Here is a 14528-nt window from a genome sequence, read left to right as displayed (position 1 = left end):
CTACAACAAAAAAAACCCACACGCCTCGTTTCAGTAACGTGTTGCTATCTTCCCTGATCGCTCCTGCACCCTTCCTCCACCCATTTCTCCAGCTCCGGGGGGGAAGAGGGAATCAAAGCAGCGGGCTTTCCTGGTTTAAACGTGGTAAATCTAGAGGAGGTACCGCTAGAGTTTTATTTCCCTAATACCAGGAGTGCTTGGACCACACAAGACATTTCCAGCAAAGGATGGGGCGAACATACATCCCAGATAAGGAGCTTGTGCAGGGCTGCCAGCCCCGGCGTGGCTCCCCCACTCGGGAAAAGGTGAGGGTATCCCGGGGAACTCTTAAAAAAAAAAAAAACCCAAACCAAAACCATCCGAGTGCATGTCTCCTGCCTCCCAGCCGGAGGTGCTTGTCTACATCCCCGCAAGGATGCCAGAAGCATGAGAAAAGAAGGCTGGAGGGGCGGCGGGTTGTTTTTTAAGAGAAGGGGGGGGAGGGAAGGGGGGTGAAAAGTCTTAAAACTGCTCGGAAAGCAAGTTCGCCTTCCCCCAGTGGTGCTGCGGGGCAGAGCCGGGGGAGCGCAGGGCCGGGCGGCAGAGCCCGGGCGGCGCCGCTCCGCTCCAATTTGGGGGGTGCCTTTTGTTTTCCCTTCCCAAAGACAGCCCCCTCCCCAAAAAAAAAACCCCACCACCCAACCCTTACCGGGCAGCTATTTCCCCACCACGGCCCTCGCTGCGAAAAAAAAGGGGAGAAGGGATCCACAGGGCTCCCAGACGAGGGCGGGGGGTACCGGGGAGGGGGGGGGGGAGATCCGGGGGTATACGGAGGGAAGGGCAGGGAGCTCACCGGGGGACGGGAAGAGCTCGATGTCCACCTTCTCCGTCTTGATGATGGTCAGGTCCACCGCCGCCTTCATGGCTGGGGCAGCGCCGCGGGGGCGTCGCGCCGGGACCGGGGGGCGACGGCGGCGGCGGCGGCGGCTGCTGAGCCCCGCCGTGCGCGGAGCGGGGCGGCCGGGGCAGCGGCGGCCGGGCGCCTGCCTGCCTGCCTGCCTCCCTCCTCCTCCTCCTCCTCCTCCTCCTCTTTTCCTTCCTTCCTTCCTTCCGCGCTCCCTCGCTCCTCTCTCCCGCTCCCCTCCGCTCCTCCGCCGCCCCTTCCGCGCTCCCTCGCTGCCGCTCCGCCTCGCCCGTCCCCCGTCGCCGCAGCCGCCGCCGCCGCCCCGGCCCGGGCTGAGCCGCCGAGGGGAGGGCGTTTGGGCCGGCCCCGAGCGGTGACAGCGGCGGGGGAGGGACCCGCCTGCCCCCGCCCCGGAGGCGGCCCCCGGCAACCGGCGCCGCGGGGAGCGGAGCCGGCCGCTGCCCCGGGGTCCGGCGGAACGGCGCGGCCCGGGGAGGTGAGGAGTCCGGGGAGGGGGGATGGAAGGGGGATGGAGGGGGGGATGGCAGCGCAACCCACGCAAAGTTGGGTGCTGCTGCGCCTCGGTCGCAACCTCTGCTTGCATCCCAAGCCCAAAAGACGAAGGGAAAGGCGAGTTGCGGTTTTAGCACGGGAAAATGCCGCCGGCTGCACGCAGCCCTGAGCTGGAGCCACGACGGCCTGCCGAAAACCGATGTTTCTTGAAACCAGGGCAGTTGCTTTCGCCCTGCCTGTCTCGGCACCAACCGCTGCCTTTCACGCTGGCATCACCCCTTCCCGCTGGCATCACCCCATCACGCCCGCATCACCCCGTCACGCTCGCATCACCCCGTCACGCTCGCATCACCCCCTCACGCTCGCATCACCCCTTCACGCTCGCATCAAGCGGATCCAAATGCGCAGGCACGGTCAGGGCAGAGCGTGCGGGCAGAAGCACGCTCAGGTGCGTGGCGACGGGTGACGGGCAGGGGTGGTTTTTCACCAGTGTGCTTTGTACAGGTGGGAGGCCAAAAAGGTGTGGGAACTGACTGGATAAAAAGCGTCTTAAAGATGCAAGATGAGTATCATGCCAGCATGGCATGAAGTTAACAGAAGAATATCGGTTTTCACATGAATTATGTTTTATTATATTTAGGTAGCACAAACTTCAGACCACAAACGGCAGAGCGGGAGGGAGATTATGACTCACAGATGACAATTTACCGGTACAAGTGTTAAAAAAAAAAAAAAAAATAAAGTCATGAGCAACCAGCTCTTGTGGTTCTCTCACTGTGAAAGTCTTAACAGTCTCCAACACGCTGGCAGAGACCAGGCTGCTCTGATCAAAGATGGGCTCAAATGAACATCCCCGCTGTAACGGCGGGGAGAGCGCAGCCAAGTGAGTCAGCTGCCGGGGTTCAGGGCTACCTGCTAACCCATAGGATGAACCAGGGTCCTGCTTGCAAACACCATTGAAACCTTCAAACACACTGAAAGATGAGCTGCAGATGCAAACGTTACAGCTCAGGATTATTTCTAGTTTCTTCAGCAGTGCCCTTCTCAGTCACCTAAGGTGTATTTATAGAAGGAAAGTTTGTGTAACTAAAAGAAGCTGCATGGTGCCGGGGTCAGAAATCGAGAGCCTGATTCTGGCTCGCACGAGCAGCCGGTTTTTACCCAGGTGGATAGCTCAAGACACAGCCCACAGGAAGTCTGAGAGCTAGCAAAGCCGGGCAGGCAGTTAGCTCCAGCCAAAAGTTCATCTTTCAGGCGCTTCACCCAGTGACAAGCAGTCACATTTCCAATTTTACAGGCAATCGTGCTTCCAATTTACTTGCAAGCTCAGTTATAGGCAACCTATTGCTGCGGCAGCGAAGTAGAACCAGCGATTCGCTGTGTGACCAATATATATAACCTCTCTCCCCTGATTCCCGTGTGCTTTGGAGAACCTGAGCTGCGCTCAGGCAAGGCACAAGGTTTGAAACCTCCGGCGGTGGGTCCTTGGTTTGAAACCTACCACAGGAATGAACCTGGAAATCCGAAAGTGCAAAGAAGATGGCTGTAAGGATAAAACTTAGTCCCCGTTGCCTCTCCCCGTACAGGGTAATGTGCTTGCACCTGCCCTTCGTTTTGGGTTTCTTTCCCCTCTTTCCCATACAGGGCGGACAGCAATGATTGAAGGAAGAAACTATAGAGGGGTGATTTAGCAGAACGTTTCCAGTCGAAAATCAAAAGGGGATTCAGGAGAAACAGCTGCCTTTATGATCCCTTCCAGAGCAGGCTTGGGAAGAGAAACCCGATGCAGGTATCACAGCCTGACAATTTTTCCCGTCCTACACTTCGCTCGGCACGCTGCAAACTCCCGGGCGAGCGTGCGCATAGGCAAGCTGCGATCCTGCAGCGGGGCGAGTGTGGGAGAGTGCGTGCGTTTGCGCTGGTGCGGGGGGAACTGGTTTACGCAGCTGGCTGCGGGTTCTCGGCCGCGACGATGAAGCCATCACAAAGCACCTGCGGTCCCAACCGTATTGAAATGACCCAAGCGTTCCCCCCTCGCCAATTCGGCGGTGCTCGATAATCCACCCTGCTCAGAGCGAGCGCAGCCTCCTGCAGCAAACCACAATCCCCAGACTGAAACAGAAGAGGAGGCATGCGGTGAGGTCGCTGGGGCTCGCCCGAGTGGGCGCTGATGGTGATGGGCTGTCGACGCCACGTAGGAGAAGGCTCTCGTGAGCAGAGATGGTCCCAGACAAAGCTGCCGGTGGGATTGAAAAGCGGCACCAGAGGAGGCAGCGGCTGCCCCTGCGGTGTCTGTGCTTTAGCCTTGCTCCGGCGGGCCGATGCATTTGGCTTGGCCTCTCCTGCAAGTGTTATGGTCTTAAGGACTGGCTGAGCTCCAGTGCACCTGTAATGGGGCTCCTTCTCTTCTGGACCAGTACAAAGGCTTTAATAAAGATCTTTCTCACAGCTAGTGTGCTTTTTATTAGGAAAGATACACGTGCTCTTGGCATCCCAGCTCAGCCCTGATGCCGCAAAGCTGATGACACTAAGCCACAGCTTGGTGCAGCATGGCTGCGGCGAAGCTTTGAGCTTCTCCACTCCCCTGCCTTACCCCCCCTCTATGCTCCCCCAAAATTCTGTTTCATTTTGCTTGTGCAATGCATGGCAGCCTCTACGTGCAGGGAAACCAGAAATGCTTCCAAAAGTAGCACCGGGGCAAAAAAAAACAAAGTGGAAGGAAAGAACGGAGAGGCTGCGGACAGAGATTTCCTCCCAGGGCAGCTGAATCTCTCCATCGAACTCGACTCCGTCCTAGCGGCCGCCTTAATTTGTGTTCACTTCAGAGCCTGCAACATGAAAGCCCTGGCTCTGAACTCCAGCTGAGCCGCTCAATGGCTCAGTGTTCGCAGAAGGCATGGAAGGAATCCATTGATTAGTTTCTTCAGCTGGGATGTGACCATTTGGAGTCCAAGACCTGCCAAACATGACTTCGCCTCAGCAACTGGTTCCTATTTGCTGCTTACAGCCTTTAGAAAAATCTTTCCTCTTCCACATCCAAGTCTCACCCTCCTTTTCCATTCTGTCGTTATTCAACATTAATATCTATTCAGGCTCTCTCCTGTCGAGGGAGGATGCTGAGTTGTGGAGAACAGCCCTTCTGCCATTAATATAGCCAAAAGATTTTGCCGTTGATTGGAGATAACCATCTGCCCTCCCTCCACAATGCAGCCTGACTGTTTTTCAACAGTTTGGAACAAAGAAAGGATGGGCAGTAATGCCACATTGTTCCCAGGGACGCTGACTAACCTTGGTTTAAAAGCGTAATAATAATTATTCATTGAGCGTTGAGGAAAGGTATTACGAGACCGGAGTCTTTGCCGTGATTTCTGCACATGCAGTGTGGGCAGGACTGCTCTTCCACGACCTCTCTCCTAGCTGGGACCAGCTCTTTCCCTTCGGCAGGGCCAAATTCGCTCCTGTCATGGCCCTTTTGCAAACAGGCAGCTGCTGGCTATTCTCCAGATGTTATGGAGCTGGGAGAGCTTCTCCTCTCCCTCGGATTTACCCATTCTCATTACAGCAGGCTCAGGATTAGGTGTTACCGGTAGTCTGGAGAAGGAGCTTTCCCTAGCACTGCTGCTACCAAAACGTGGCCACTTCTGGGGTGAAATACAACGGCTACGTAATAACGCAGAGCAACACCACCCAGCTGTTATGGACAGGAAATGAAGAACACCATATCCAATTAAAACTGCAGGGGGATATTTATGGCAGAACGTAATTAGCCAAATTGGAGCCTTCCCCAAAACTGCCATGGGATTTTTAATGACCGCAAGCGGTCAGGGCTTCAGTTTGATGTTTTGTCAAGTAAACAATATCCAGAGGGCACGAGACAAAAATCAGAGGCAAAGGGGAAGGGGAAAAAAAACCCCAAAAACGTGTCGTGCAGTTCCAGAGAGAAACAGAGACATGAAAGGATTTATCGTAAGGGGGACATTGTTGGAAAGAGTAGCAGCCACCACTCCAAGAAAGGAAAGAGCAGGGAGTGGCTCTGGGTGTGGAGGTGGCCCTCTGCAATGAGAGGAAAGAGCAAGCAGCTGCCATGACCATTCCCCAGGGAGATACCTTTCCTGGAATTTAAAATGATATGAGAAATTCTTTCAAGCTCCATAATAGCTGGGAAGTATTTGAGTAAGTTGTTTTACGCTGGTAAAAGGACACTGGATTAGTAGTCCTGGTGACTACAGCCTCCTCTTTTTGGCTAAGCAACGGGCATAGAAATAGAGCTCGTTAGTCAGCACGTACTGCGTGTCCCCCCGGGCTGCCTGTAGGGAAGACAGGCTGCTCTCAGATCTAGCATTTGTGGCCAGGAGGTGATGACCATCACAAAAGCATTGGCTCCTCTGTGACCCAGATGGCTGTGGCCTCTGGGGTCCCCTCGCTGCTCCACGTTATAGGACTGGAGTCACGGAAAGTCCCCATTCTCCACACTGTCTGTATTAAAAGCGAGTTTCTGTTCACGCTGCGGAGATCCAGACTTCAGGCCCTGGCTCAGCCCCGAGACACTGCTGCCACAATACCGTCCTCTGATTGCCCTCCAGGCGTGAGCAGAGGAAGCCGCCTCCGAGCCTCCCCAACTCCTGCTCTCATTAACTTCCCAGCGGAGATGGCTCACAAAAGCATCTTTGTGGCCAGCAAGGAGTCAGGACTCCAGCACACACACATCCCCGCGTGGCTGTGAGGGAGCGACAGCTCCGGTCGACATGCCGTAGGTGCCTCAATCAACAGTCTCGTAAGCTGCTTGAGCGTCTTCAAGTGCCTCCAGCTATTGGTTTCCCAGAGGTCCCATGCTGATTCATAACCTGATTAGCTAATCTGGGCTCCAGCAATGTAATTCTGCCTTGAATTTCGTTGGCGGGGGGTGCTGTCACTCACTTGTTACCCTGCTGGAAGAACTGGCTAGATGGAAAATCCTCGTAAGCTGTTCTGCAGCGCTGTTTGCTCTCGGTACATTTTCCCTCTCCTCCTCAAGTAACAGCACTGAGTTCTTGGTAAACATAACCTGAGGATTTTTGCTGTTTAACTCTTGATACTCACAATTACTCTGAGCACACACAGACAATATACATCAAACGTCACCTGTAGGACCTCTCTTTGGTCAGATCTCCGGGGCAGCCTCCTTCTTAGCAGAAACAAATGCAGCCAGCTCAGACTTAAGCAACACATCTCTGCTTGTGACTTCGCCCTTGGCATTCACCAGTTTCTGGTGACAGAGGTTACTGAACCCATTTGTGATGGTCCTTGAGATCCCCTTCCCTGGGACGCAGGTGAGGGATATACAAAGGAGAGGCAACGGGGTCATTGCTAATAAGGCAGGTCTCCTGGACAGCTAGAGTCTATTCACTAGCACTTATCTGCTCTTTCAATCTTTAAAAAAACCCACCACCATCAAAAAAAGACCCACGGCTTCAAGAAATACCAAGTAACAGCCACATTTCACTTTCATGAATGCGCAAGGAGTCACACAAGCACCTCCCAAGGAAGGTCAGTCCAGCACCAAGCTCGAGTATAGAAATTCACCGCCTAAGAAATGGCAGCCACCAGAAGAACACGCTTGCACATAGCCGGTTGGAAGTGGTCAGCACAGGGAAATAAAACACTTGACTGCAATGATTAACGCTGTGGCCGGGACAGAGGGGTTCAAGAGATGGAAGTTTAATTCCTGGTCAATATTTCCACATGACCTCTTACAAACCTTTGTGCCTCCACCCCCTTTTTTAACGAAATGACATTTTCTCGCTTCACAAGGGGCTAGGAGCATCAGTTCAGCAGTCCCAAAGGAAAAGCCCAGGGACTGGGGACCATGACGGGGTCTCACCAGAAAGAGGTTTGAGGGGAAAGCTCAGGAAAGAGAACTGGGATTCCCATCCCTTGTTGCGCAGGGCCCTGGGTGGCACAGACACTGATCCAACAGCCAAGATCCCTCTAGCCCAAACCAGTGTCCCACCATGACCATGAGATGACAGGTGCGTACAGCCAGTCTGCGGAGATAATGCGTCGATGGGCACGACTACCTCACGTACACCATGCCCATGCAAGGGAATTACGGGGGTGAGACCCACATTAGCAATTAAAGCCCTAAAGCTGCCCTCCTAAGACAGGCTCTGCTGGCAAAGACATCCCCTTCAGCACGCCGCATCGCTCCTGGGATGAAGGATTCGCCTGCGTATGTGTTTCAAAGAGGAAAAACCCTCACCCGGCACTGGAAACCTCCTCACTTGCGATTGTCTCCGCTTGTTAACCCGGCCCGATAGTGAATAAACGACAGCGAAATATTCCTCTCTACACGTGTTTGGGTTTTTCGGGGTGGTTTTCTTGGACGGCGATCCTGGCTCTGCAACAATACCCGTCTTGTTCGGCCCCAAGCTACAGAGCAGGCTTGAATAGATCTGTCTAAAATTATAAGCGGGCAGCCCCTGGGCTCTAAGAGATCACAGGCCACATGCTGGGGCTGAACAAAGACTCTGCTATTTCCTAACAATTAGCCTAGCTAAAAGGACATCTATCTCCTTCCATTAGAGCCACCACGTGCCTCCCAGTCAGTCCATTGTAAAGCTAATTAAATAACACGCCTCTCTCCCCATGAGGGTCTCCTGATTAGTTCGCCTAGGTCCTAAATCCTTGCTGGTGTAAATGGGGAAGAGACAGCTGGTCGGCAGGGGCCTGCGACTCCAGTGGAAGTATGGTCACCCATCTACAGCTATCATCATCATCACCAGTTATTTCAGGTTTTTTAATTAGCTTCGGAAAGCCGTTGAACGGAGATCACGAGATACAAGGGGATTCAGCACACAAACAGGTTTGTTTCCCTATCTGCTTCCCCACTGCCTGCAGCAAAAGCTGTGAAAATAGCTGATTTATTTATATTTTTTTTTTTTTTGTGCTTTGCTGGTAGTTGGAGGGAAAAAAAGCAGACGTAAATATTTTTTCTAAATATGTTCCGGATTGATGCAAACCAGTTTGGGTTTTTTTCACACACTTCCCATTGGGCTAAAACAGCAAAAAGAAAATAAACAAGGAAAACGGTGTTGTCATTCAACCTGAGCTAAAACTTTCTATTTTTGCACTTTTAAAAGGGAAAAAAAAAGTCAGTGAAAAGTAATCCGTTAACAAACCCTCTTTTTGCCCAGTTACTTCACCTCTTTGAGGAGGTTTCCGCGGGACAGGTAGGTCTCGAGTGCGGATGAGCTAAATGAACCTGCTTTTTTAGCTGGGAGGCCCGATTCGCGTTTCAGCATCACGAGTGAGATGAAACAAAATATATCTCTGACGCTTGGAGTTCCCTTCCAATCTAAAAATTAGTTCTGGCAAGTCAAGAAAATTCATTCAGATGATACACCAAACATCACAAGGGCTGTCTGCAATGTCCTGAGCAATGCTTCAGGGGGGCCAGGGGCCACCACAACCCATCATCTGTCCCTGGAAGAGGTTGACATGGCTCTTCTGCAACACCCAACCTGCACCTACTAAAGCCAAACGCCGCGAGCGGCTTTTCTCTCCGTCAACCCATCCCAGTTCTTCGGGCCGAGCTATGTTTGCACCACCATGAGTATGCAGCCTCGCACAACAGCACGAAACTGCTAAATCACTCCAGATGTTCAACACCTTTTCTCACACGCTTCCAGGACCCGGAAGAAATACAGTTTCCTTCTGCCAAGTCTACAGTCAGCGATAGTTACAAATTTCCCCTTTACCCCCTTTAAATCATTATTTTCCACCCTTGGCTATTTAAATCATTATTTTCACACTGAGAGAGCATGGCTGGAAAACTGGGAAGGTGGGTCAACAGACTAATGAGCTGATTTCCTGTGGACCTTTGGCTCCAGGCTTGAAACAGCTGGACCTGTCGCTACAGACGGAGCTCCATCCACCCAAGGAAAACAGAAAGACCCCATTCCTCAGCTCTCATGGTGGGGAGACAGCAAGAGGAAGGTCACAAAGGAGGAGGCAGAGCTTGGTTTCATTCTAATGGGAATGAAAGCTTGCTCCTGTTTTCCAAACCCATGAGCCGTCTGTGCTGCTCACAGCTATCCTGGGTAGCAGCCACTGTTGGAGCCTGGGTGGGAAAATGCTGAGAAGCTTTAGAAATGCATTGGGCCTTGCCCAGAAATACATTAATTAGTGTGTGTGTATGCATGTCCATAGGGTTTTATTGTACAAGCGCAAGGAGCAGCTCATTGCCCATTGCTATTGAAGTCATATTTACCCTATGCTCAGGAAATGCAGATGTTTTACATCAAAAAATTAAATTTTACAGGGACACATCAACAGGGCCAAGTAAATCATCATTAAAAGATGCTACATGACTCACTTGAAGGCCTAGAAGGGGCTAATACAAGAGTCAAGCCCAAATGTAACCCAGGAGGATGCTACTCAGTCCTCCAGCTGCTTTCAAACCCCAACAGCCAGGTCTGACTGCTTCATTCATTGCGAACCTACCAAAAAAAGGGTAAGAGCCAAGAAAAAGATGTCTTGTATTAACTGCCTGCCTTCCCTCACCCAGCTAGTGCTCTTGATCCCAAAGCTATGGGAATGGCTCCACAAGCCACTTGATTAATAAGAGCCCAGGGGGGAAAAATCGTTTATATAACCTCGTCTTCTCTAAACTTCCTAAGTGCTTTAGAAAGTGGCTGCCCTGGAAACCCAAACTGGAAACGAAAAATATTATCTCTTCCATTTATAAACATCTCCAGCACTAATGAAGTGAGGAGCGGCAGCAATGGGGAGGGGAGCATTGAGATGCACTTGGCAGGCGTGGGAGAGCCCCGATAAAACCACTTCTTTTCAGGTGGGTGTGGAGCGGAAAGTCCTCCCACTGCAGTCCAGTGCCACTGTAGGCTGCTGACTACAGCACTGCGAGGCCCCCAGGGAGGGATTTCAGAAGATGGATGTTTATGGAAGTATCTGCTACACTAAACACAGAGGCAGACCGACAGCCTTACTAGGTGCAAATGTAGGGGGAAGGAAGACAGGACGACATGAATGAGGCAAGAGCAGATGGATGAAACCTTAAAAATCAGTTCCTTTAACTTGAAGCTGTAGCTTGTAGATGAAGCATCACGTCCTGGTATTGGAAAGCAGGGAGCGACAATCGGTACTTACTGTGCACACCTACTTTGTGGCACAAACTGCACAGACCGGGCTCCTTGTGCATGTCAACAGACCACGTCTGTTTACACCAATCTGATCTAAATAAACATATGAGTGGTCCAGATTAAACTCTTGGGTTCAACCACCCTCTGCCTTGCAGCCCCTCAGATACACTTCTGAATCAGAGAGCCAGGAGAATATTCTGCAGAATAGCCCAACCTATTTCTCCGTTTTCTTACCATGTTGGCATTTCCCACAGAGATTTGTTTTTGCATCAACACAGCCAACATCAGAAAACGCTGAGTTTTGGCTGGAAATGTTTGGATTTCGTTTTGACAAAATATTGATGATTTCCGCAGAACAATCTGTCACTTTTGGCAGCAACAAGAAGAAAAGTAAAAAAAGACGTATTTCATCTAGATAGGGGACTGAGCTGACACCCAGCCTGGAACTCAGCACAAGTGGAAGGCAAAGCAGGCTACTGGGCTGCCTCGTTATCCTGTCATTTTGATTACTGTAAAGCAAGGGAAACTGTTAGTGCTTTCATGTAGTAGCTGTTTGCCTGGATAGAAACACAACCAAAGCTGCCAGACAAAGGAAGCTCTCCTGGGGATAGGCAGTAACTAGATGCAAAGCAGGAGAAGAGAAGGTCTGGTCATCTCTGGAGACTTTTCACAGATGTAGATACCCCAAGGCTGCAGCATGGCAAAGACCTGGTCCAGGGCAAGACTAAGATGCCAGCTTTATTTCCATCACTACCTTCCATAATTAGTCATGCTTCTTGAGCCTGCAAAACTGGGTTGAAATCTCCCAAGTGCAGGCTCTTCTGTGAGATGCCTGGAACTGACCGAATTAGAAATTTTCCATGAACAGGCTCCCTTGGGGCATCTCCTCCTTTTTCCCTACTCTACCTCAATGCTGACATCAGTCTGGCCAAAACGAGTGCCCTCTGCCCCCCCTTGAACTTAGGAAGTGGAGAGTGAATCACACAAACCAGGGGAGAAAGGCATTTCTGACTCCTGAAAAACAGTTGCTGATGAGTTAGGGAGAAGTAGTTTGGACCAGCTCTTAGAAACCAAATCTCCGCTTTGGTGAAGCAGGTTTTTTTGCTCCATCCTATTTGTGCTACGGGAAGCACGAATATCTACAAGTGGTTTTGCCACTCCATGCGCCCCTGCTCATGCAGTGTATGCCATGTCAGCGGCCTTGTTTTCCTTTCCAGGAAGGGAAGTCCTGTCATGAACTTTATTATATTGCTATTTGGTGTCTGTGCCCATCCACACCCCCTTGCCGAAATCAATGGCAGTGTTCCTACTGAGCAGGTTGAAGCCATCCCTGTTTTCCCACCGGCTCACTGCAGGCTTCAGGGGTCTAAAGGCTAGATTCTGGCCTTGAATCCTAACCTGCCCTTGCAGCTTCACAGGGGAAGAAAAAACACCAAAAGAGAAGCCCTGCCTCTAAGCAGGGATCAGAGGTCTCCAAAGGCAGCTCCCAAAGGATGGACCTGCACTGCTCACGCTGGCTGAGAATCTCCTTTCATAAGCCTAATGCCGAAAATAAGCCCGCATGAAAATTCCACCCTCCATCTCAAGCTTTTCCCACACCTCACTTGAGCCATTTGGAGGCCGGCAAGCCGCCTGCTGCAAGTCTCCCATGGCTTTTCTGCAGAGAAACCATCTTCTTGATGTACACACACTACCTCATTAGCCCTGCCTGCTGCCAGAGAGACAGCCTGCCTTCCCAGGAACCAGCTGCAGAGAGAGAAACTGTATTTCATCTATTGTGAAACAGCCAACAATTGACCCGCTGCAACTTTTTCAAAGCCTATTGATACAAAACCCCACAGGGGAAGGTCCATCCGGTGGGCTGTGTAAACTTCAGCACGTGTTCAGCAGCTTCAAACGCTCAGCCATGCTAGCAGCTCGGTGTCGCTTAAGACATCTATTTTTATTTTTTTTACAGTATCAAGCACTTGTACAACACCGTTCTCCAGGGACTTCCAGCCACTCGCCTGACCTCAGTGAATTAAGCATCACAATAAAATGTGCAATGAATTAATCATCTGCATCTCCAATGTGAGAAACTGCTACGCAGTGGCTCACAGGCAGGCTTTTGAATGACTTAGGCATCTCACTCCAATGGAAGTCAGTGGGGTTTAGATGCCTAAAGACTTTCTGGTAAGTGATGTAGCCAAGGTCTTCCAAATCCCAGCTGTAAAACCATGTAATCTCAGCCAGATCTCCTAAATCTGCTGTTCTTATCCCTGAGAACCTTTCCTCCATAAAAAGACCACGGATGCTGGGGAAGAGCTACCAGGATCTAGAGCTCAGATGCAAGAAACCACCCCACAGTCTGACAAGAGGATGTTGCATTATACCGACCAAGCACTGCAGGATCCTTGCAGTCAAACAGTTGATTACTGTAAAGCAGGAATGAAGAGGAGAGATGCTCTGAGAACTGCGAGAGAGCACGGACCCTGTACCTCCCCCCAGGCACTCCAGACAAGGTGAGAAGCTTCACATGCACAAAACAGCATCTGGAAAACAACGTGCAGAAAGCACGCTACATTTGAGAAAGCTCAGACCTGGGTCTGCTCTGAAAAGGAGGAATCATTTCCATCCACAATTGACAGCAGGGGCAGCTCAAGCTTATTTCTGTTCAATTTTAGAAAGAGAGCAGAGAGATGCAGTCCCTTACAGGGCTTTCAAGTAATATTCATCCTACTCCTGTCCTTACCCTTGTGTGGCTCTAAGCATGGTATTTCTCCTTCCTGCTCTTCATCTATCCAGCCTGCATATAAGCTCCTTGAGCTGCATGGGGCACAGGACAGTCCAATCCTCCTGGAGGTGTCTGTGTGTTAGAAATAACAATTAAAAAAAAAAAAAAAAAAAGACAGACCATCCTCATACAGTTTGCCCCCCTCCCCAAATGTCTGACAGCCTGGCTTCTCAGACTGAAGTGATGCAAATAGCTCAGATAAGGTTCAGATAAAGTATCTGAGCTCTCAAGGGCTTATCTGAGCTGAACACCAACTCCAAAAATTCTGAAATTTGCCCTGTGGGACTATCTCCATGGCGCTTGATTTCCATCTGAAGCCTCGACCTCCAGAGGCTGCAGAAACAGCTACTGTTCAAATGCATTCTTGAGATAGCAGGGTGGGACACGGCAGGTCTGCAGCTCCCCTGTTGTGTGCTATCTGGGGATTTGCCTTCTGATGGGAATGTTGCAAGAGCTGGGCTGATGGCTCAAGGAACCGGTGACGGCACCTTTCACCGCCGGCACTTACACTGTTACAGATGAGGTAAAACCTTCTTTGGTGGTGTCAATGGAAAGATCACTTTCCCTTGGCTACAAAGGGCTCCATGCTGGCTTTTTGCTTTCAGCCCTGCTCCCTCTCAGTAATTGCTAGCAGAGGGAAGGCTTGTGGGAGAGCACCAGCTTAGGGTGCTGTGCCGTGAGCTCCATCACAGACCGTGTCAGCATGGACATCCAGCTAAGATTTGGGGGTTCCAAAGCAGCCTGGATGCAACAAGGAGCTGGGTTCAAAACCCATCCCAGCTTCTCTGAAAATCTCAGCCTGGCAGGATGTAAAGGGAGTCAGCAATCACCGTGAGGAGCTCTTATCAAATAGACCCGGGCTCACAGTAACAGACAATCTCTAATATTCATTCATACTTAGAGATCCAGCCTTTCTGAAACAGATAGCTGCAGCAGTCTCAAAATGTGTGAGACCTGGTAGCGAGCACCCATTTATAGTATGCAACTCAGATTGTGAAAGGAGTCGGGGGAAGTCCGAGGCCAGACTTAGAGAGGGTAAATTGAGATCTCTTTGTAAAGTTGGTACAAAGGGCCCATTAACTCACTTACACCTGGACTAGAGTTATTCTTTGTCATCTTGCAAGAGCATCAAGGGTCTCCCATCTTACTTCCAGATCCCATATGCTGGGTGCTCTACAATCACAGGAGTAAAAGACAGCAGCAGGGATTCGTCCCCAAAGGG

General features: G+C 51.0%; 1 protein-coding gene across 2 annotated transcripts in view; it reads right to left on the bottom strand.

The window, feature by feature from the left end:
- Positions 1-13336, bottom strand: part of ETS1 (ETS proto-oncogene 1, transcription factor) — a 61080-nt gene extending 47744 nt beyond the window's left edge. The window contains exon 1 of one of the 2 annotated variants that reach the window (XM_049800317.1): positions 13265-13336. Coding sequence is in view for 1 of the 2 variants with exons in the window: in XM_049800316.1 (XP_049656273.1) it covers positions 833-902 (70 nt within the window). In the remaining variant the exon portion in view is untranslated. Of the gene's footprint in view, positions 1-832; positions 960-13264 lie in introns of those variants that run through there. The other variant, XM_049800316.1, reaches the window with a different exon arrangement.
- Between the last annotated feature and the right edge of the window lie 1192 nt (positions 13337-14528).

Source organism: Accipiter gentilis, chromosome 5 (assembly GCF_929443795.1).
Source record: "Accipiter gentilis chromosome 5, bAccGen1.1, whole genome shotgun sequence".
Lineage (NCBI taxonomy): Eukaryota > Metazoa > Chordata > Aves > Accipitriformes > Accipitridae > Astur > Astur gentilis.
Note: the sequence above shows the minus strand (reverse complement) of the source record. Positions and strands in the feature narration are given on the sequence as shown.